The sequence below is a fragment of the Danio rerio genome, chromosome 19 (assembly GCF_052040795.2).
Source record: "Danio rerio strain M-AB ecotype USA chromosome 19, GRCz13ab, whole genome shotgun sequence".
In the NCBI taxonomy this organism is placed as follows: Eukaryota; Metazoa; Chordata; class Actinopteri; order Cypriniformes; family Danionidae; genus Danio; species Danio rerio.
This window is the reverse complement of record NC_141039.2, coordinates 33,244,926-33,270,266: the sequence shown is the minus strand read 5'-3', so window position 1 is coordinate 33,270,266 and position 25,341 is coordinate 33,244,926. Positions and strand designations below refer to the sequence as shown.

General features: G+C 33.8%; 1 protein-coding gene across 2 annotated transcripts in view; it reads right to left on the bottom strand.

The window, feature by feature from the left end:
• Positions 1-25,341, bottom strand: part of meox2b (mesenchyme homeobox 2b) — a 99,590-nt gene that overhangs the window by 55,234 nt on the left and 19,015 nt on the right. For both annotated transcript variants that reach the window (XM_087294744.1, XM_087294745.1), the window contains one exon: positions 10,844-10,986. In XM_087294744.1, coding sequence (XP_087150870.1) covers positions 10,844-10,960 — 117 coding nt within the window. In that variant the 5' untranslated portion in view covers positions 10,961-10,986. The remainder of the gene's footprint in view (positions 1-10,843; positions 10,987-25,341) is intronic.

The window sequence follows — 25,341 nt, the reverse complement described above, 5'->3', positions numbered from 1 at the left end:
TGACATATGTGAAATTAGCACTTGTGTGATTTTGGTAAATCAAATATAATAGTTTGAAAATATTAACAGAGACCTTTTTTAGTATTTTTAAAGCACTGTAAAATACTTGCTTGCACAACAAAAAAAAAAAGGCAGAAACGGTGTCGATATTTTGGTGAAATTTTTTTTTTTTTCATGGCAAGGTTGACATTTGCATGGAATTGTGCACACACACACACACACACACACACACACACACACACACACACACACACACACACACACACATCATCATCATCATCATCGTGCAATATGGAAAATAATTATGGAGATTCCATTTTTGCCATATCACCCAGCCCTAAAATACCATTTTATAATATTTAACATTATCAAAAAGCAATTCATTTGTTTCAGTGTTCATTAAGGTTTGATAAGATTAGATAAAAAGCATAGCTGATTATTGTCATATTGCTCTAATGCATTTAACATTTACTAATACATTAAGTTGAAATGTATTTTTTCTTGTTAAATAATGTAGTTTTATAGTTTTAATAAATAGAACCTTGTTCTAAATTTGCATTTATTCGATAGCAAATTACCCTAATTGCAATTACTGTAACTAAATGAATATTAATTTGTATGTAACTTTTAAAAACATTTAATGCTTGGACCCTTAATAGTTTTAAAATATCAAGGTTCCCCACCTTTGTTTGTTTTCCTTTATACTGTTATGTACAGTACTACTTCATTTCTTTCCTGATCTACTTTATAATTAAATTCACTAAATGCCATCTATTACATTGAAAAATCCATTTATTAAATCATTAGCTATGATATCAGTTTAGCTGTGCTACAATAAATTTAAATTAAATTCTTGTTCACAAAGTTTAGTGGCTATCAGTGTCTCAATCAATAGCATCCAGTCTAGAGCTCCCTGCATGTGTTTTAATACATTTCAGAGTATCTGATTGAGACTGTACAGACAAAGCGACTGCGCTCATGACACAAGCTGAGACTAATGTATTCCATGCAGAGTCTATAGACTTTGTCTTCGAATTTGTTTCTGGTGGCCACAAAAAAAAGTAGTACTGGCATATGTTAGACGCTGAAAATGAAGAATTGTTGCCGGCTACTCCAGCTTCGCTCTGTACCTCCAGCACGACATGTTGTTCTAATATTAGAAATAATTCAGAAAAGTGAAGTCGACATCCTATGATTTAATGGCTTTCCTTCTCCTATTAAATTCTTCAAGCAATGGCCGACATCTTAAACTACGTTTTACTTTGCCTATGGGTTTTGTATTGGCATAACCTTTTTTTATTCTGTTTCATCTCTGAACATTTTAGCCACAGAGTTGACGCTAATGATTTTCATGCATATGTTTTTAACAGACACAATCTCAGAATATTCCTTGCTGGGATTCAGGGCGGCATCAATCTCAATTTCTGGATCGTTCTTGTTCATTACTAAAATACAGGCACCGAGACTCACATACCAAACCATAAAGGACACATTATCTCAGTGCTGTTCTATGGAAAAATTTTCCTTAGAGAATTACAGATTTAGGATTTGCTTGTTAAAAAAAAAAGTCTGCTTACTGTGAAGGGCAAACACTGTCAAACTGCCGATTATGCCTGAGGCTGAATTGAATATTTAGTGACATAATTTGATATTCACTGCTAAAATAAAAATGTTTATAATGGTAAGGTTTTAAACTTAAAAGAATGACATATTGGTTAAAACCTAGGTAATCTTTAAATAGGTGCCTAAACATCCTTTAATATTAACTTTAACTTTTGTGTATCCCATTCAAATTATTATATGTTAATGTTTTTGCAATAAGTATATATATTTTATAGTCATCTAGCCTGATCTGAAATACAGTTTTAAAAAATACTCATACTCCAGTCTTCAGTCACAAGATGACAAGCTGATTTGATGCTCAACAATTGTGATGCAGTTTTCATAGTTCATGTTTTGTTTTACTCCTTCCCATGAATTAAGGCTTTGGAGTAAAACATACTGTGATTTTTCTCCATCTAATGCAAATGAAAATATCCCATACATTGCATTGCATCCCGTACAGCATTTGTGACGGTCCAAACTCTACGTTAAAGTCAAATTAATGCATTCAACCCCAGTAGCCAGGTCCAAGATAGATATTTAGGGTAAAAAAAACAGCAATTAAAATTGTCGATTGTTTTTTCTAAAAAAATAAAATAAAATAAAAAAAGCTCATAAACAAGACCCCTTGGGTTTGTACAAGAACAAAAACAAAAAAAAAAGAAAAGAAAAACAGTTTCTCATCGACAGCATATATACTTACTGGCCACTTTATTAGACACACCTTACTAGTACTGTGAAACCCCTTTTGACTTTAGAACTGCCTTAATCTTTCGTGCCATAAATTCAACAAGGTACTGGCAACATTCCTTGGAGATTATGGTTCATATTGACATGATAGTATCTCATAGTTGCTGCAGATTTGTCTTCAATTCCACCACATCTCAAAGGTGCTCTATTGGATTGAGATCTGGAGACTGTGGAGGCCATTTGAGTACAGTGAACTCATTGTCATGTTCAAGAAACCAGTCTGAGATGATTTGCACTTTATGACGCGTTATTCTGCTGGAAGTAGCCATCAGAACATGGGCACACTGTGGTCATAAAGGGGCAGATATGGTCAGCAACAATACTCAAGGCTGTAGGCTGTGGCAAATTGAATTGGTACTAAAAGGCCCAACTTTGGCCAAGAAAATATCCCCCACACCATTACACCACCACCCCAAGCCTAAACCGTCGATACAAGGCAGGATGTATCTATGCTGACAGGAGTGGCACCCATTGTGGTATTCTGCTGCTGTAGCCCATCTGCCTTAAGGTTTGACGTGTTGTGTGCTCAGAGATGCTCTTCTGCAGACCTCGGTTGTATCGAGTGGTTATTTGAGTTACTTTCAGCTCGAACCGCTCTGGCAATTCTCCTTTGACCTCTGGCATGAAGAAAGCATTTGCGCCCACAGAACTGCCGCTCACTGGATATTTTCTCTTTTTTAAACCATTCTCTGTAAACCCTAGAGATGGTTGTGCGTGAAAATCCCAGTAGTTCAGCAGTTTCTGAAATACTCAGACCAGCCTGTCTGGCAACAACAACCATGCCAAGTCACTTAAATCACCTTTCTTCCACATTCTGATGCCCAGTTTGAACTGCAGCAGATCGTCTTGAACATGTCTGCATGCCTAAATGCATTTAGTTGCTGCCATGTGATTGGCTGATTAGAAATTTGCTTTTGGACAGGTGCACCTAATATAGTGTCCGGTGAATGTCTTAGATATATAGTTAATATGCCAAAATAAGTTTATGTCTATTATGTTGCATCCTTAAGTTCAATTGATTGATTGATTGATTGATTGATTGATTGATTGATTGATTGATTGATTGATTGATTGATTGATTGATTGATTTATTGATTGATTGATTGTAGGGATGTAATAATATTGTAAATACCATCATACCGCAACAGTAATTTTTTTCAATATTACCGTAGGGACATGACTCAATAAAACTATATTTCTGAGAAAAGTTTGCTAAGGCGAATGAAGCGAACAGGAGGTAGCGGGAACTACAATTCCCATCAGCCTAGGCGTGGCCATCATCCTTTGCGATCTGTTGTCACTACAGAACCAGTAATGCAGAAATGGAGTGTGTCGCTAGTAGCAGGGAAGAAAAAGAGCTGGAAATGATCGAACCTAAAGCGGGTTTTAAATCGGATATGTGAAAGCATTTCGGTTTCTTTCTAAAAAGATATGAAAAAGGAGAAAAGGTTACAGACAAAGAAAAAAAATAATATGCAGACACTGCCAGACTGTGGTGAAATATAAGTCAGGGAATACGACTAAAAACAGTCATGGGGACTGCCGAACACAGCACACTTGTTAGATTGATGCAGACATTGACTTGTAGCGCAAAGAGACCTCTATCTCACACATGGCTTGTCCTCTCAAGTGGTGGTAAAACAATGCACAACGTTACCCACTGCTGTCAACCTTGGCTAAATCATAACTCTCTGTCCCAGAAACCTCAGTCCCAAATGAGAGGGTTTTTGTTTTTGCAAAAAAAAAAAAAAAAAAACAGTGGACATGCCCAGAGATCCCAGCTTTTACCAGATTATAGTTATATGATAATTTTCCTTAAATAACCCATCTCTATCTAAGTGAGTGAGTGATAAAATGTTGAATGTGATGAGTTTTCAACAATACTAAATTGAAACAATTTTTTTTTATATGGTTTAATAGTTTTTGATATTAAAATTGAAAAATTGAAGTTCCTGTTTCGAAACTTACAGATAGATGGCTAATTTGTATGTCATTGATATGTTCAGTGCTAAGGTAAATAAACACTTTTGGCACTTTTTTCCGAGTCTTTTCATTAGTTTTGTTTTTCCTGTAAATTATTCAATAAATACCGTACCGTGCCATTCATACCGAGGTATTATCGCACCGTGAAATTCTGATACCGTTACATCCCTAATTGATGATTATCCAATCAGATATGTTTCTGTTGAGCTTATGAACACAAGGGCCAGTTAGAACTGTTTTGATTAGTCATTGAAAATTAAACCGCTGAAGTGTTGAGTGTTTACACTTACTGACTGAATCCTGCACTCTCCTGAATCCTCTCATTATAAACAACAAAGTGCTGAAACATTGTAAAAAAGAAATTCATTTTACTTCTTCAATACCAGAAGTTTTGCATAACTCCAGCATGGATTATTATTACAATATCAACAATGATTTTTGTTATAATACTGCAGCCGTGCACTATAGGCTCCCTATTTCACAGTACATATATAATTTACATTTTAATTCAAACATTGTGTGTTATAATTGGTAACAAAACCAACATAATTAGTAACATTATTAAATTTAATTGAAAGTTTAATTCCTTTCCCAGCGTGAGACACGTAAATCAATAGTGTTTATATTGTAATTTATAGTGTTTAATCGTGTAATTTAATAGTGTTTATACACATAAATATGATAGTGATTACACATTATGCAGACTCAGAGTATCCTTCGGCATAGAACAAATGATTATTTGTAAATATTTACCAAAAAACAAACCATGTTTAAATGTTCCAAATCAGAACAAAATATTTTCCATGAAAATTGCTAATCTATCTGACAAAATCAACAAACTCTGCATGTATCGCTAGTGAAAGAAAACTAGCAGAAGATAATGACAGACACTTTCCTCATCCAACAACACGTGTTTACACGTTAAACTCAAGCAAATCATGCCTTTTCAAACAGCACACCAACACAAGCTAAATGCTCCATTCGTCCAGCTAATGACTGCTTGCGTTTTTCTCCACATGTTCAGTCCTTCTGTAATCAGCCCGTAATTTACTATTTTAGCCCTGTGAGCGCTAATTCTGTTGGATGATTAAGTGTAAACATTATTTGCGGCTGGCACCGCGATGCTGGGGCCTGTAAATATGTGAGCTCTTAACAGAAAGCCACAATCACATTGCTCTGGATACACCATTTTCTTTGCTAATGAGCCGTGTCGCACCACCATGCCATGTTTACGTGGAAAAGGGTTCACCTCTTGTGGGCGCTGATTAATCTGGAAGAAAAAAAATTGGAAAGAGCAAACCACAAGTGTAACACATGCTCTGTCTTTTTTAGACTGTATACAAACAGTCTCTCTATATCTGCCAATGCCTTCTCTATACAGTTTCCTTTAGAGTCTGTCAATGCAAAAGCAATCAGTTGCAGACACGAACACACACACCAAAAAAAGAATGAAAAGAATAAAAATGACCTGATGATGTGTTTAAATGAAAATCTGCACGGCCTTACCTAATAACTTTATAAACTTTAATTAAACACTAAAAAATATCTAATTATTTATGCATTTGAATTGCAATATAAGACTTTGATCTTTCTACCAACAACTTTTAATCTTAAAAAGTTCAAAAAAGTGACTTTTTTAACATTATTAATAGTTTGAAGTGATACATTGTCTGAGTCTGTGTTGTCAGTATATTTCCTGTTATTTTACAGACTTATTTCTCTATATATTATTGCTTACATTTTATTATTTCAAACTACTAAAATGTCAATAAAGTCAACTTTATTGTCAATCAAACCATGCAACAGTACATTACACAGCAGACTGAAATTGCGTTTCTCCCATTTGTTAAACTGTAGAATTTAATTGTCAACATTAAATGTAAAGGTAAATGTAAACATTAAATGTAAACATTAAACATTAAAAAAAAATTCGACAGAGCACAGATCAAGGTCCCATAATGAAATTCACAACCTTAAAAAAACAGAAATAACTTGGGAATCGCAAAATATGCTAACAGTTAATTAAAAGTGTAGCATTTAAAGGTGCTGTATGTAAGTTTTTGACTCTTTTAAAGCATAAAAATACAATAACATGTTTGCAGAAATTGAAGAACCATGCCGAGTGAACATTCCTGTTTATCTAATAACAATGCTGAAGTTAGATATTCTGCTTTTGTGCCTTAACGCTCTCTTTGTTTATGTTCTTTTAACCTGTCCAATGCCAGTTTAGCCAATTATATTTCAGCACTCCGGGTTGCCTTGGTAGAAAACCGCTCGTTTGTTCGTTCCTTCGTTTGTTCCTTCCTTCCTTCCTTCCTTCCTTCCTTCCTTCCTTCCTTCCTTCCTTCCTTCCTTCCTTCATTCATTCATTCATTCATTCATTCAGAAAGGATCTGAAAGCATGCACCCGTGACGGAAATGCGACCTCGGCTGGACAATATCATATGAACATATGAACGATTCAGTTCCACAAGAGGTTGTTAATTAACTAATAATATAAATATCACGAACGTAAACATTAGGTGAGCAGGTTACACTGTAACCGCGTGTCATAATACGCAGCCATAAGCAATTTGGCACCAGACGATCATGACAGAAATGTAAATACAGCCATTCAGAAGGACAGAATATGCACTCACTCACGAAATGGAAAGGTTTATAATCTATTTAATCCATATTAACCCTCTTTAACGTAAATGCTGAATCACGTGTTTAGTTCTAAAGTTCAATTTCAAGATCTGAGGTGAACTATCTGCTGCTGCTTTCAATAGTATGGCAATAAATGTCATCTAAAATGGCATTAAAACTCACATTGTTAGCCTTTAACACTGAATAAAGCACATGAGGTGTACCTAAGGTGATCATTGTCATACTTTTCTGTTGTTCGGCTTAAAGAAATTAAGACTTAAAGCCCTTTTTAATATATATATATATATATATATATATATATATTCGAGGTGTTGGTTAGAACAAGAACTCCTTTTAATATGGTAAATATTCTTTCTATCGCGTGCTGTTGCTTTTATTTACAATACAATTTAAATCACTCGCTCCTGTCCTAAAGTGTCAAACATACTGCACCTTTAACTATAAATTTAATGCCTGTTGTATTTTTAAAAACAATTTCATAAGCGCAAGAGTTTTCTGTTTTTGTTGTTTAATTTGAATCACTAAAGTAAGTTTTTATTTGTTCACTTTCATTTGAAGTTTACTTTGCAATACTCTTTTTTTGTTTGTTTGTTTTTTGTTAGTGTTTTACTGCTTGTATATGTTTTACTACGACAATGAAATACAGCTTTACTCCAACAATGTAGCTTGGAACTACACACTGCTTGTAAAGTATGTGTTTTATAAAACATTTAAGTGAACAGTATAGATTTCTTATCATAAATAAAATTACATTATAACATTCTTTCATTCATTTTCCTTCGGCTTAGTCCCTTATTTATCAGGGGTTACCACAGCAGAATGAACCGCCAACTATTCTAGCATATATTTTTACACAGTGGATAACCTTCCAACCGCAACTCAGTTCTGGGAAACAACCATACACTCTTTTACACACATACAGACAATTTTGTGTTCCCAATACACCTATAGTGCATGTCTTTGGACTGTGAGGGAAACACGAGCACCTGGAGGAAACACGGGGAGAACATGCAAGCTCCACACAGAAATGCTAATTGGCCCAGCTAGGACTTGAACCAGCGACCTTCTTGCAGTGAGGTGACAGTGCTAACCACTGAGCCACCATACCACCATATAATATAACAATGCAACATATATAATGAGAAATCCAAACATGGAGAATCAATGTTTTGTAATCAATACAATAGTAACACTACTTGTTGTTTTGATGCGTTTGTTTTTTTTAATAAATTTTTTTTTTTTTTACTAAAAAATATGTTGCACACTTAAACTATTAAGTTGACCCAATGTAACTTTAATAGTCATTTTAACTTGCATCAATTAAGCTGACTTAAATCAAGTTAAAATGTGTTTTACTTAAGTTGAAACCCAATCAACTTTTTAAATGAAGTTAAAGTAACAAGTTATCAGCTTTTTATGATTTTTAACAGTGAAAAATGCAATAATAAAACAGTATACAGTAAATACATAAGGAAAACTATAAAGAATGCAGCAGTGCATGCTGGGAACACCAGGATCAGAAAGTTAAGCAGCAACTTTGATATTATTTTGATATTTCCTCAAAAACTTATAATAATAATAAATTACTGTGACAAGCGATTTAAAGGGGTGGTCCATATTATATTTTAAACTTTAGTTGATGTGTAATGTAGCTGTATGAACATAAGCAACATCTCTGAATGTAATACGCTCAAAGTTCAATGCAAAGAGGGACATTAACTTTTACAGAGTTAGCTTAGCAAAGCCTACAACGAACAAAGTTTGGGGACTACGGAAAAATACGTCCGAGCTAGTGTGACCACACACTTTAGGTTACGCACATTTACGACGTGCATAAACCCAGCACAGCAAAGGGGTGTGGCCAAAGGCACTGTAAATTTTTAGCAGAGAAAGCTACAATGCCGTCCAAACGCTGCTTTTCCACAGAGCTTCTTTTGTTTCTGTATTTGGGCTTCCAAAGAACACGACACAAAGAGAGAAGTGCTTACAGTTTAATTTTAATCATGTTTCAAAGAATTATATAGCTAGCATTTGACAAAGAATCTCTCCCAGTTCAGTGCTGGATTATACTAAAAACTCTTCCAACCGATGAAGCTGTGGATTATGAGCCACGATCTGTAAGTATTTTAATTAGTTAAAATTGATCAACTACATTTCCCAGTGATGGGTTGTGGCTGGAAGGGGCGCTGCTTAAAAACATGCTGGATGATTAGGTGGTTCATTCCGCTGTGGGGACCCCAGATTAATAGGGGGACAGACGAAGGGATAATGAATGAATAAATTAATGAATGAATGAATGAATGATCAACTACAGGCACAGTTTCTAGCGTTAATGGTATGTTGTAGCGAGGATGCAAACAACAGGAAATGCTGTTTGGCATCACAAATAATTTAGCTACAAATTTATATTTATCTCTCAAACCGCTGTAAACACTCACAATCTTCACCAGCGCTGCAGTGTCTCTCTATGCAGCCAATTTCCGTGCGTTCTAGATCTCAAATCACTCACTCGCAAAAGAAATGATATAGCATTTCATATTACTTACACATGCTTATTCTGAATTTATGTGAAAGACACTTGTCAGTGACTGACAGTTTACACAGCGCAAAAGTGTGTGCTTGTAGGTGCGTGATGTGGTGACATGGAGCCAATTTGCGAATCACAGCACAATGTGTTAGCTGACCAATCAGACCCTCTTGAGGGTGGGCTTTTCAGAGGAACTAGGAAATATGACAGTCTTTTCATTGTTAGCTGAGTAGCTATGTATAATCAAAGTAGATATATGAAAAATAAGGTGATTTTCTACAAATGAAGCATGAGCACACATTGCTTTGCATCTTATAAACATAAAAAAGCCTTTAAAATACACTATGGACCACCCCTTTAAGGTAAAACATATTTAAAAGTTCAAGTATTTTCAGCAAATACATACAATATGCATGCTCTATACTGTACACACACACTAGCTTTGCTGTACAACCCCCCTGGTCAGATATATCATCTATAAAATGTTTTTTTTTGCACACAGAAAAAAATAAAAAGCAACAGTATTCCAGACAAATGGAAAACACAGAAATTGTAATCCTGAGAAGTATATCTGAATGATTCAGAAACCCCCTCGCAAGCCCCTCCATGTCAGAACATGTTTTTCATGCAGAGACTGAGGACTAGATTTTATTACACATTTAATGAGACATTTGATTCATGTGCAATAAGAAAAACACAGTTGTCTTGAGTCTTTCTGTCTCAAACGTTCTGAAAAAAATATGTTTATAATTATGAATAAGCTTTCCTTTAATACTATAATCCAAAACATTGTAAATGTCCTGAATTGCTCCAGCTCTAGAATTGCACTCAGACTGCATCTACGAGCCATTCATTTCGTCAAAGTATTAAATTCATGAATGGCTTGATGCCTTAATGATCCAGCGAGTCTCAGTAACCAATCACAGCACTGAACTGCTTTGCCATTGATAATGTGTGAGAAAAGCTAGTACAAGTCAATGCAATTTCCCTTATAATTACATCCATGTCTACAACTCAATCTCTGAATGCATGATGCGACCACAAATCCACATGCTTGTATTTTGGGTTAAAACTAAAACGTGGCTATGTTAGTTTGCTTAGGGGAAGACTTTCCAAGAGTTTGACACTTGGCTGTGTTTGTTGAGCAGTGAGTGTGTACACTGTTAAATGCACGACAAACATATAATTTGTTGAGCAATTATATACAATTTGCACTGAATTTCCCTGCTTAAAGATATAATTAAAGCCAGGAGGTCAAAAGTGCAGGATTTGGGTTTAGTCTGCTTTTGTTTTGTTTATGTTTAGTTTAAGCAAATATCAGAAAACACCAACCTCTGGCATCATGGTATATCTACTGTACGTTATTCCGACTTCTTCCATCTTACAGTGTGTCTTTCTGTTCAATGGATTGTCAAAGCAGTAAAAAAAAGAGAGAGGCTCCAGCTGCATCCTGTTGTAGTGCTGTTGTTTGGTTCCTATAGAGAGAAATCCCATAGTGAATATGCGACTGTCATGAATGAACAATGTATGCTTAATAATTTTGAGTAAATTAATAATAATAAAACTTTTTGTTAGATTGTATTTCATCTGATGCCTTGAACTACAAAAACTGTTAAAGAGCCCATATTATGGGTTTTTGAAAATTCCCCTCCATGTAGTGTGTAACACAGCTCTAAGTGAAGTGAAGTATCCAGCTAAGGCTTAAATCTGTTAGTGTACAGTGTTTAAAACGGTTGATTCATCTATAAAAGAGTCGACTCATAGCGCTTCAAACGAGTCGCCTTGATACCGATTCATTAGGTGTTTCGCCATGACGTACGAACGAAACCAAGTTATTCACGTGCACGCGCAAACCCGGGAGATTTCAAACCTGAGGCCCCGCCCTCTGACGCAGAAACCCAGACACACACACACACACACACACACCCACAAACACACACACACAAACATGCCGGTCGATTGAAGTCACACTGCAGATGGATATATTGAGTCTCTACCCAAAGATGAAACCTCAGCATTATAGCCAAGCAGTTGGAAACTACTGGAAACTTCTGGAAACTACATGCTACAAAGAATACTTCATCAGCGTTTGTTAAAGGAAGGATCAGTAAAGAGTAACTTACTGATGGACGTCAGGATGGATTTTTCTTCCTCCATTTCTCAAGTGTAAGTATGTGCGATTAAAGTTGCCTCGTTGACTCTAGCTTGCAAATGTATTTAGTTGGTATTTGTTACTTGTAACCGCGTGTACTGTATCAGGTTAACTGGCTATATTCTCTTATCGCGTGCAAAGTCACGTTAAAAACGTGACGCGTGCTGCTTTGTTAACGGAGCTCCGTGGACGAGGAGTAGTTTGTGTCTGTGTGTGCGCGCGCTGTCGTCCGGAGGTGTGTGTGTGTATGTGTGTGTGTGTGTGCGCGCGCGCGTTGTCGTCCGGGGCAGGGTTAAGTGCGTGTGTGTGTGTGTGTGTGTGTGTGTGTGTCTGTGAAAAGAGCAGAGTGAGAAGCTAGGAGATCTCCTCAACTGTTTTTGTAGTTTTTGCTCAATAAAATAGTTAGTCGTCTGTATTTTCAAGTCCATAGTCTGTATTTACATTGACCCACTGGCAGCTAAAATCCACGCCTAAACTATCGAGCGTGTATGAACTGTGATTACTTTTATATTGCTGATTAGCTGTTGTGCATTTCACTCTCTGACTGAAGGCAGTCGACCAATCGCAACAGACTGTCATTGGTCCAATCAGCGCAGATTAGCTTCGCGCTAAGCAGGGGTTTGGGAACAAATGAATCACTGGACGATTCATACAGGAGTCGCTGGGATAATTAGGTAAAAATAAATGCAGATTATAAGACCATGAAAGTGTTTTTTGACCTTGCATGCATATTTAACTGTTGTTGGAGACCCTTACAACCTAGATATGACCCTATTTCATGTATAATATGGGCTCTTTAACTTCTTTTGGTTGGATTTTATTTATTAATAAAAACAAATTAATGTTTTTTTTTATTTTTTAGTACATAAAGCTAACCTAAATTTAAATGGAGAAATTATTACATTGGCAGCAAGCTGAAATTGGTTTAATTAGGTTTAATTTATATATGAAAATAAATCTTATAAAAATTAACATTGAGCAAATGCCAAGCACAAACACATACTATACTTTTACATTTTGATTTAACCATTTACCATTCGTTTTTGTAAAAGTGACCTGCAAGTTAGGACAATAAAACAACAAATAAAGATAAATAAATAAACAATTAAACAAATAAATAAACAACATGTAAATACTGCAACAAGTACAAAATTCAAGGGCAAATTACTTTTTTTCTGTTGCTTTGAATGCATTTTTATTCTAATGAATGCATCATGATATGAAAATGCACTGCATGCAATTAAAAAAAAAAGTTAGATCTAAATCACAGTGAAACCTTTAATACCCAAATTCAAAACTAAACCAACCCTAAAGCTATTTAGCGAGAAGCAGCGCTACTGAGCTGAGTCTGAGCTGCGGTACACAGCTGAGATGCTGTAACATTAAACTGAAACCAGAGATCAGTTTCTCATGCAGTAGAGTCAATGTGCCAAACAAGTAATATAAACAAACCGGTCATTTATCTGCCTAGCAAGTTAACTCATATGGTGTGTGCAAACACAACCATGTCAAAGCATTCTGGGGTGGATTACACAAAGAATGAATTGTGGGACTCATTTACATGCATTGTCTGTGTCTTCAGGCGCCTCATTCCATAAGAAACTATGCAAAACCTGCCAACAAAATTCCCCCACACACTTTTTAAAATAAAGGTTGTATATTGGAACAGTAAAGAAGAGTACTGCCAAGATGCGTGTTTAGTTGATGACTTAAAATTAAGTTGATAACTTTTAATGACCTAAAATTAATGGCAGCAATTAAAATGACTTGTAAATGAGATTATGTTTTGGCTATGAGATAAATCTCTGATATGCATACTGAAACTCATAAGACATTCATTCAGCTTCAGAGAACAAATTATATTTATGATAATGTTTTTCATTGGTTCTCATGTCAAGTTCTGTGACTTGTATATTTTACATTTTATAGATTGTTTTAAACATTTATTTGGGGGAGGGACACTTGAAGTGATTATTTATTTATTCTTTATCGTTTAGTTTTATTTAATTTTTTTTTTTTAAGAGTGTTCTGTATGTTTATGTTTTATGTCTTTATGTCCATTTGTTGTTGTTACCATGTGAGTTTTTTTGTGTGGAACTGTTATGAAATAAGGACTCTTGACTGCAAACCCACCTTCGGGTATAAATAAAGTAACCTAACCTAACCAAACCTAACCTAAGCAAGCTTTGAGCATCCATGTCAAAATCAGAAAGCTAATGATGGTTTATTTTTGGTTATGTGAATAGAGATAAATCTTAATCATTAAAGGTGATTGCATATCTCTGGAAGATTTAGAACTAATCTCTTAAATCATATGGATGAATTTTTAATCTCTTTATGAACTTTTGAAGCGTTAGAGGTTTACCAAACACATCTTCAGTGGAGGAACAGAAATCTCAGATTTGATTTAAAATATCTTCACTTGTGTTCCGAATATAAATCAATTTCTTCTGCATTTGAAACAACATGAGGGAGAATAAATGTTCTTTAGTGCATTGCATGACCCGTTTTCATTATGTGAGAGCTCTTTTTCATGATAAATGCAATAAATCAGAAAACAAGGTAAAAATCTAACTTCTTGAGTTGATATTTTGCAAACTGCGATTCCATGAAAGTGTGATAATAATAATAAAAATGCAAACGTATGCTTCTCAAATGAAAACTCTAATAATTTTTTATAGCAAAATAATTACAATTATTGACCACTGGTGTGAAGCCCTTATTATACTCAGTCAAACCATCATAGTACTACACAGTATATTTTTTCAGCATTGACGTGATTCCTACTTGACATCATAATTTGCAACGTGATTTGTGGTTTACTCGAAAAGTTTAACCATAATATGTTTATATAATTTGCACATGTTGCATTGCATAAAAAAATAGGAAAAAAAGAAAGAAAAGAAAGGAAAGGGAATAAAAAGCAAGTTTAAAACATTCAGGTTTAATAAACCATACACTGTAAACGATTTCTTGTTAAATTAACAGTAAGTTACTGGCAACAATTATCCAGTAGCTGCTGTATTTCATAAAACAGTAACATTACTGTAATACTAATTACATTAGTATTACATTTACTGTAAAATGTAATACATCATTTTACTGTTGTTGATTTTTACTGTAACACCAATTACAGTAGTGATACACATACTGCAAAACTGAAAACAGTATTTTATTGTACATTTTTACCATGAAGAACTACGGTATTTTAACGTTACTTTCATTATTACTGTATAGTATTTTACAGTTATTAAATGTTATTTTATTTTATTTAATAGTGCTACTTTATAATGGGTAAAAATGTTCAAAAATTGCAAAAGTGTTATTTTAACTGTTCAAGAAATACAAGAAAAATAAAGAAATTGAAACTTTAACTTCACAATAAAGGTTTATTGTGTAAACCATGCTAAAACAGTAGCAATTATTCAATATAACAAAGCAACAGAACACTAATAAACAATTGATCATAAAAACCAGTCAACAATTAATGCATCAAAAATTATTACAATTTTAAAAACAGGTAAAAATACTGCTACAAGACAGGAAATGATGAAGGCCAAATGATGTGGAAAGGGACAGTGAAAAAGGGCAGGAGCACTTCTGATGATCCTGCAGAAATGACAAGCAAAATCAATCACTGAAGTAAAAACTAATCATCCCTCAAACCATTTAATTCATTCAGAAACGAAACACTGCACTGTTGTTTTTATATATATATATAAATATATATAACAGTTATAATATATATAACAGTTTTTTTAATTGTTTTTGTTGGTGAAATACAGTTTGTTGTCAATTCACAATTACACTAACGTTAATGGGGAAAAGATCAGCGGGCATTGTTCTTGAAGATCGCTAGTCAGGTGTCCACACAGGTGTGTAAAAAATAAAGTCTCATCTTAACTTAATGTCCGACTCTGTATAGCTCGAATATCTGATTCCATGATCACACTACTAGTGCTTCCACGGATTTAAGAGGGGTGAACACAGTTCATTCTCACTTTAAGAGGCTACATATTTAAAATTAAATAAATAAAAATAATCTAATTTAACGTGACTAATGTTAATTAAATACTTTTAGGCTTTTAACACGTATAAATCCACTTCTAACTTACAGATAAGATTGCGTTAGAGAACATGAAAGCCGTGGGTGATTTTTTAAAATAATGCTAAAGATGAGTTACTGATATTTGGTTTGCATAAAACAAAGAAATCACTAAGCATTCATTTTTGGCAAAATCTGCAGAGAGGCTCAGCGACAAGAGGAAATGTGTTAAAGTTGAGTAGAGAACTAAAGAGCAGTCTAGCCTACTTCATGAAATGTTTGTGGTAATATTCTGCTGTCAATTCGTATTACTGTATTTTAATATGCAGCAGTGATGGCATGTCAGCGAGACAAATAAACATTTTATCGAGTCATTTCATACAGTTTATTTATTTTTTTTTTTTTATACAAACCCTCTAGTGACATTTCCTCAAACTAAATCATCATAACGTTACTGTGCACAGCATCAGTAAAACGTTGAGAATAATTTAAATACTTAATTTTTTAAAACAGTCACTGCTGATTAGAAACTAACATTAAAGCTAAGCTTACAGAAATCCTGTATGCATGACAATATAAAGATGTATTACTCACTGATGTCGAAGCACTTCCAGGTCATCAGAGATGTAGACAGGACAGAATGTGTGCTATCAAATGAGCTCTTGTGCAGCCTTTGTTGGACATCCAGGTAGTATGTTCACCCACACTGTAAGAAACAAAAACAGAAACAATTTATTAAAATGTGAGGGATAGTAAACATGTTTGGTCTACAGAGAGAAGAAAATGTTTACTTTAAGCATTGATCCTAATGAATCTATTTCTCAACTACATTTAACCTTATCACGGAAACAGCATTTTTGAGCTTTTAGACCAGGGGTGCTCAACCTTGTTTGCTTTAAATTAGAATTAAAACAATAAATCTCTATGTCAAATAAAATACTTCAGATCTAAATAAAGTAGGTGTTTTTACCTAAAGGTTCCTTCCCTCCAGTTAGTTTGGCTGCAAATCCCTCCACATCTGTGCTTTATTCGGTTCTTGTCTTAAGAGTAACTGGTGTCACATTCCAGGTTCATCACAATCTGAGCTAGAAAGACAATATGGCAAAAGACAAGACACATATAAATAAGTCTCAGAATAAAATATTTAAAAGGATAGTTTACTTTTTTGCCACCATTACTCCATGTGTTTTAAATCCGTTTAAATTTCTGTTAAACACTAAAGCAGATATTTTGAAGAATGTTAGTAAACAGTAACTATTGACATCCATATTTGAACCAAATTTCTTTAAAAAATACGAGTTTGTGTTCAACGGAACAAATTAAATGTATAACTATTTTGAAACAAGTGGAGGATGCCAAAGATGCTGTTATTTTCATTTTGGGGTGAACTGTCCCTTCAATTAAAGTGTCAAGCAATAGTCATAAAATCTGATGTATCGCTTGAGGAAAACTAAATCAAGTACTTTCTTTGAACAAGCAGAATCATTATGCCATTGTATTCAGTGATTCTCTTTTACATTTTCCCACTATAAAACGATAGCTTCACCATGCAATCTATGTTAACAAAAAAATGAATAGCATAAAATAACATTTTGAACTAAACTTACAGTTTCCAGGCTGTTTGAAAAAAAAAAACACATACGCCCAGTAAAATTGCTAATAAACACAAAGACAACAGTTATAGAAAAAAATGTTTGTCTAATATTTACTCAGCACTTGGTAGGCAGATAGCATAGGCGTGGCTGTTTTAACACCAGATTTTTTTTATCTTAGGAACTGCTGGAAGAAGAAAAAGAGGTTGTACATGAAACTCCTCACAACAAATCTGTGAACAACTTGACATTTAAAAATCTAATCAAAATGAGGAAGACATCAACATTACCTTGAATAATCAAGTGAGGAGAGATTGGTAGCATCAGTTTTTCAACATCAATTACTGTAGCTGAAAAACAGATAAATATAATAAGAGTAAAATAAGACTTAACATTAATTAATCTAAATCTATGGTACAACCATACCAATCTGTATGGGGTTAAAATACATTTGTACACAAATCATTCCCTGACCCCATCAATTTCTCTTAGAATAGGATGGATATATATATATATATATAGTGATAATGACTTTGGCTTATATCTGTGTACTCAGAACGTACACTCACTTCAGGTACACCTGAACACCAAAAATTAAATGTACAATTAATGACACATTATACATCAAGCTCATTAACATTATTGAGAAATAGACAATTAATATGTATTTTGTTAATATTAACGTTAGCTTAAAATAATTCAACTGCATTTAATTTTCAGCTCCATTTAATAAAACAGTTAAGACTCATTTCATTATGAGTTTAGTTTAAATAACTAACTTACAGTTGAAAAATTTTTACCATAATGATAGCTTAGTCATAATGACTATGTGAAGACCAGAGCTTACCTTAACGGTAAACGTTTAACTTTTCATGGTGACTTCGCCTTCATCTCAGTGTTGTGCTGAAATAGAGAATTCATTAATGCAGTTACAACAAGTTAAAGTTATGTTTTTCAGGTAACTTAGCGTATGGTCAATAACTCACTAAAGATAAACTCACTGTATCTAATACCTCGCAAACACTACAATGACCGCCTGGCGTCTGTTATTTCTTGTTTAAAATACCGTTTGTTAACGGATAGCGTGACAAAACATAAGAACCTACAACTAATGTCACTTGGTTAATTCTTTTAAATTACACACACAATACACAGAAATACATACAAAACAATCCTTTAACGGACAGAATTTGACTTTAAAACACTTACCGAGGATGAATTCGCTGGATGAAAGACGACAGGTGAATTTCAAATTAGGAGAGCCGTTGCCTGCATGTCGAGTCGTGTCCGTTCGGTTCTATGAATCGGCTCATTAGTGAACAGTAAAGAATCGAATCCGCCTAAAACCGATTCCTTTTTGTATATGATTCATTACTATTTCGTTATACTGCTTGGCCACACTCATTTATACACTAATTATACACTAATTGCATATTGCTGAATGTGCTTGTGAACACGTGTGATCAAATAATTCCCGAGCAAACGGTTCAATTCGGTTCAATACGATTCAGAGTTGCTCGAGTGCTGAACCGAACCAGTGCAAACGTGATATTGATTACAATATAGTAACATTGTTTTTTATTCACTTTACCAGCGAAATTATTGCATATATCTGACCTTGACAATAAGAATAAAGTTCGTTTGAAGTGTTTTGAGAATTATATATAAATATATAAAAAAAAAATTCTCCCAGAATTCATTTCACATCAACAAGCAAATGTTAATGGCGGATGAGAAAGCCCAGCTAATATTATAAATATTGCGTTTAATATGTCACGAAATGAAATTTTAACAGTGTTTCATGCGAGAATGTAGTTCTTACAAACTCAAATCTGTGGTTTATTTATAGCTATCATAAATTTTAAGCGTGCTTTGCCGATAGCGGAGATTCTGACCTCCAGGGTGTCCATCATCACTCATGTATCCGGCGAAACGAGGTTATAATCGGCTAGACATGTGAGACTTGCCCCGGTCTTAGATGGCTCTATAATGAATGTGTTATAAAATTTAGTTTTAACCGTTTTTCATGCGGGAATGTAATTGTTTTAAACTCAAGTCTGTGGTTTATTTATAGAGATGGTGGGTATTTTAAAATATTGTTTTGAAAATGCGGAGATATGTGACCTCCATGGTGATGACGGGTGCCCTAACCTCATGAATCCGTCTAAAGCAGGCTGGTCATTATGACATTTAAGCTGACTTTGGTTTCATGATGAATCAATTACTTTTGTTCCAGTTTACGTTTTGGTTAAGCACAAAGTTATGTTGATTAAAAATGATTTAATATTTTCATGTTAACCTTATAAAATTAAGGTGCAGTACACCCAAATATGGAAAACCAGGGGAAAGCTTTATGCACTGAACAGTCTGAAGAAACTGGTTATTTTATTTTTCTTCTCAAAATACTTTGTCAAAAAATAAAATAAACATAATAATAATAATATAAAGTGTGTGTAGAGTTTTTCATGGTCATTTGCAGTACTGTATTTAGATGCACAGTAACTGATTTTTTCCCAAAATTCATTGTAAAATCTGCAGTAGCATACTGTTAATCATGTTCACAGTATGGAAATGTTGAGAATACATTATCATGCTGTGAAAACAGCAATATATACAGTAACACACTGTGCACAGCTTATACAGTAAACAACTGTTGAGAAATGCAGTATAATACCGTGAAAACAACAGAAATCGTTTACAGTGTAGACAGCTTTAAGGAAGATTTTATTTATATGCAGTGTTACTTTACAGTTGAACATTCAATTTCCATACGCTCTTTTAGGAATAAAAGTACAAGAGCTGTCACTGGGTTGGTTTTCAAATGGTAAACTTTTGTAATTTTCGATGTCCACCTTTAGATAGAAATATAAAAATCACCAAATCATCCAAAAAACTATTTTATTCAAGTCAAATTTTATAATATTTAAGTCCTCTGGTGAAATTATTTCCATATACAATTATTAGCCTCCCCGTGTATATCTTTTCCCCAATTTCTGTTTAATGTAAAGAAGATCTTTTTTCAACACATTTCTAAACATAATAGTTTTAATAACTCATTTCTAATAATCAATCTCTTTTTATCTTTGCAATGATGATAGTAAATTGTATTTAGCTAGATATTTTTAAGATGCTAGTATTCTGCTTAAAGTGACATTTACAGGCTTAATTAGATTAACGAGGCAAGTTAGGATAATTAGGCAAATCATTGTATAACGATAGTTTGTTCTGTAGACTATCAAAAAAATAATAATACTAAACTTAAAATCGTTTAAAAATTAAATACTGTTTTTATTCTAGCCAAATTAAAACATAAGTATTATAGAAATAATTTCCTTCTGCTCTGTTAAACATCATATGGGAAATATTTGAAAATAATAATAATAATAATAAATTTGACTTCAACTGTAAACACTCTCAGAAAAAAAGGTTCACAGTGGTACAAAAAGTGTTCCTTTAAGAACAGTTTTGTACCTTTGTAAAAATTGTACCTTATTATATTAAATTATTAAAAGGCCTCTTATGATACTGTTCTGTACCTTTTTCGGTACAACTGAAATGGAGGTACACAATTGTTCTCATATAAAAGGTACATCAACAACTCCTTCTTTGTTACAATACCATGAAAATAAATATGACTGGATTAAGTGATTTTACGAATAATTTTCATATTAAAACATGGGAGCTGGCAAAAGTCCCACATATGCAGAAATTTTAGTATTGTAAAGCTAATCAGACATTGTGCATAACTCGTTACAAGACTTTTGCATAATTCTATTTTTTTTTTAATTAAGCAATTTGAATGAATATTTGAGTGATTATAAAGATATTGTGAGAAAATGGGAGAACATTTTTTATTATTTGTTTTTATTTTTAATTGTAAATTAAAGAAACTTTAAATTTGCTGAAAATAAATTGACACATTTTGGATGTAGCAAAATGCCTTTGAATAGTTCTTGAAGAAACACATTTGACACTGTAAAAGTACAAAGTGTCCTGTCACAGTGGTACCTTTATGGATCAGATTTGTACCTTTGATAAAAGGTACAATATTGTATCTGCAGGTTTTAAAAACCAAAGGTACATTTTGGTTTCCCATAGTACAAATCATGTCCTTAAAAGGTACAAACTGCAAAGTTACAAATTTATTTCTTCGTCTTAAAGTGCAATTCTGTTCCAAAAAAAGGTACTGCCCCAGTGACAAGGGTTTGTACATTCTTTGGTGCAACATTGTACCATTTTTTTCTGAGAGTGTATACACAAATATCACAAAAAAATATATATATTTCATGTGAAAACAATTTTTTAAATACTGACATGTTTCAGAAAACCTGATTCAGTGGTGCTGAATCCTGTGACAAGATCAGAATAGATTCACACATAAAGACACTGATACACTCCTCCTTTTTCCGCCCACAAGTCCTTAAATTTCTCCTCAGCTTTCTCTCTTGGCTCGTCTCTCTCACTCTCTCACTGTCTATTTCTCACTTTTCATGCTGTGGTAAATCTGGGAGACCTTAGGCCTACTAGAAGCTTACTTATGTCCCTCAACGGGCCTCTTTACCCAGTCTGTAATTAGACCTGGCCATACACACACACACACACAAACACACACACACAAACACACACACACACACACACACACACACACACACACACACACACACACACACACACACACACACACACACACACACACACACACACACACACATAGAGAAGCCAAATTCATATATCCAAATGTACCTCAAACCAGGATATGACATCAGCGTCGGTTAGAAAAAAAATGGGCCCAACCAAACAGAGCAGTAGGTTGGCATTTCACTGAACTAATTTTGAGCCTATAGATTTATTGCACACTTCCCATCCCAGACATCTGTGGTAAAGCACACAGCCTTGACCAGATGCCCATTGGCACCACAAGGTCAACCTGCCATTAGTCAACACTGCGGACCGGCAGTTAGAGCGATACTGTGGATCATAATCTAGTAACTTGGCCAAGGTCAGGTTTGCGGGTATAATTGGCAGTATAATTCACCATGAGATGGGTTAGAAAGGTGGATGTGGGACAGATGAAATTATATAATACAAAATAAAAGGTGTTTTACAGCAGATCTGTCTCAATTTTAAGGTGCAGTCACAGTAAAATATCAAAGAATTCTTCATTTCACTACTTACTTGCTTTATATGGATTATATGGTTGATGTTGTAAATTTGCTGCTTATTTTTCTAAATGAACTATATTTGCTAATGAACCATTGGAGTTGGTCTGTTGTGACTCATAACTCTTCAGAATATTAATGGGGACGTTTAAAACAAAAATTAACCATTAAAAAATTCTTATCTACAGAAATTGCTTATATGCAAAGTTGAAAGTGAACAAAAATGTATAGAAATATTTGATAGAAAATCTAAATAAAGATACAAATGTTAAACGGATAAGAACAAATGCATTCATGAATAATAAATCACATAATAATCGGACCCTGTGTCCATTACAATGAACATCGCATGACAGCTCATGTTTTCTATGGTTCCTGAGCATTTCATCTAATTTAAAGCCTGCAGTCCATAAGAGTGGACGATTGTCATCCAATCAAATGGCAGTCAGGCTCGGCATGTTGTATTTTGGAAAAAAACAACAACAACTGAACACTGAAAACCAACATGGCATCCCTTCATTCCAGACACAAACGCAAGCCACGTTTACAATGTTTTGATTCCGGTTTATTGGTATGTCAAATATGTCTGTCCATTAGAATGTACAATAGGTTCAAAATCTGTTACTGAAAGTAAATCTTCAGTAATGCTGCTTGAACTGAATGTACTAATTCTTTGCTGAAAAAGTTTCATACGCAAAATATACAGATCTTGAAGTTCTTGAGCATATAGCAGATGGAAATATCTCAGATGTGGACATTATGTGGAGCGACAAGGAAGATAAAGAAAGTTTGTTATAAACACTCTATATAAAACCAAAACCCTAAAATTAAAGTAAAAATGTTAGAAACTTAAATGTTTGTGATTTTGAAAATAAATTTCAAGATTACCAGCAATCATGTGTGTGTGTGTGTGTGTGTGTGTGTGTGTGTGTGTATTTTGTGTTGGCATAATTTTTGGGAAGTACAACTGTTCTGACCTGATGTCCATCGAAAAGGACAGATACATATACACATACGTAAAGGTTGTTGAATCGTATTTTATTATAATTTCATCTCTTTATTAAATGAATTATGTATCAGTTGAGTGAATGTCAAAATGTAATATAATCATGTTATTTACTAAAATGTAGTTTAATAAATTAATATAATTAAACAATTCATATATTTCTTTATACACATTTAGTTTTTAAGAATTTCAGTGCAAATTCATATATTATGAATAGAGAATATAAAGTGCCTATAAAGTGCCTATGAATGCTTCATTGTGTATGTTTAGTCTGCCATCTGCTGATTTAATAGAGCATTGCTTGAGACTGTAATTCACTGCAATATACATGTAGCCCACGAGGTGTCCCCATTATGTTGTGTGTGAAAAATTGTGGTCAGTTTTACAGATTTGTCAGATTTGACTTCAAAACAGTGCATTTACCTTAAAAACTAATTTATCAGAATAATAAAAAAGCAAAGGGCCAAACTTGCTTGAAGCTATAAGTGGATCATATCTACAAAACATTAGAATTATGTTGTGCCTTTGTATAGGTTTGCACTCCTTTACAGACCAAACAGATCACAACCTCCAAAAAATACAACCTCCTTTGTATGAATGAAAATGACGGCAGAAATCTTATGACAAATTAACCCATATTTGCCATTCATTCATCTTACATGTTTTTGTGTGTGTGTGCAAGTCCATTTTAGAACCAATTATAACCATAACAATACTGAGCAAAAAAAAAAAAAAAAAAAAAAAAACACAAATAAATGAAACGTCCATTGCAAAGCTGAAAAAGTCTTTTACCTTTAAAGTGTTGCAAGTCAGTCCAGTATTTGGAGATGTCACTTTGTTAAAAAACACCATGCATCTGCACATATACAGTACTGAAGTATAGTACTGTTGCTTTAGTCGTCAAATACTCACACATTACATTGACTGATACACATATATGGCATTAAAATTATTACTAAACATTTTTGTTTGACATAATAAAAACATAATTTTAAAAAACATTCTTTTTTATACCCTGAAAAAAATATTAATCAAAGATGATTACTTGGATTTACTCATTTTTTTAAGTTAAGTGGTTGTAAATAATTTATTTAGACTGAATTTAATCAAACAAATTAAGTTGAACATTACTAAAATTGAATTTGTTTGTTTTAAATTTAACCCATATAAATTCATAAAAATCATTCATAAATCTTTTTTTATTGTACTAAATGTTGAAAAGTTACTGTTTTCAGGCAACCAAAACACATCAACATTTCCCTTTTTTAGTTGAAAATGTTTCTGTGTAAGCATATATTTTATGAAAATGAATTTGATCCTTCCTAATAGACTTGTAAAGGTGTCTGTGAGGAAACGCTTCACTAATGAATTGTATTATTCAACTATAACATAGAGATCATTGCTTGTTTGGTTCATTAGACAAACCTAAGCTAAACTGCAGGGCATTGAAATAACCCTGGTAAACAACACTAAAACACAATCCATGGATTGCAAAAACACCCAGTGAGCTCACCTGTTATTGCTCGCACTCACTTGTGAAATTATTCCAAATGTTTGTGCAAAATGGTCTTTAGTTGCTAGGAGACATGTGTACCTAATTATATTAATTATATAGCAACGAACAGTCTTTCCGCAGTTTTGCTTTGATATGTCTGATGGCACATATGAACATATCAGCACCAAACAGATATCAAACATATAATTTGTACAGTAATTAGGCTTGGCTTTCATTTATGCGCAAATTGCAAATGGATAGGAAACTTAGCAGCAGACAGGATTGAAAAAAGAAAAAAAAGGTATACTGCATGTCACTGGCCACTTTATTAGATACAAGATCTTTGTTCAGCTTTGTTGATGCAAATACACTCACCACTTT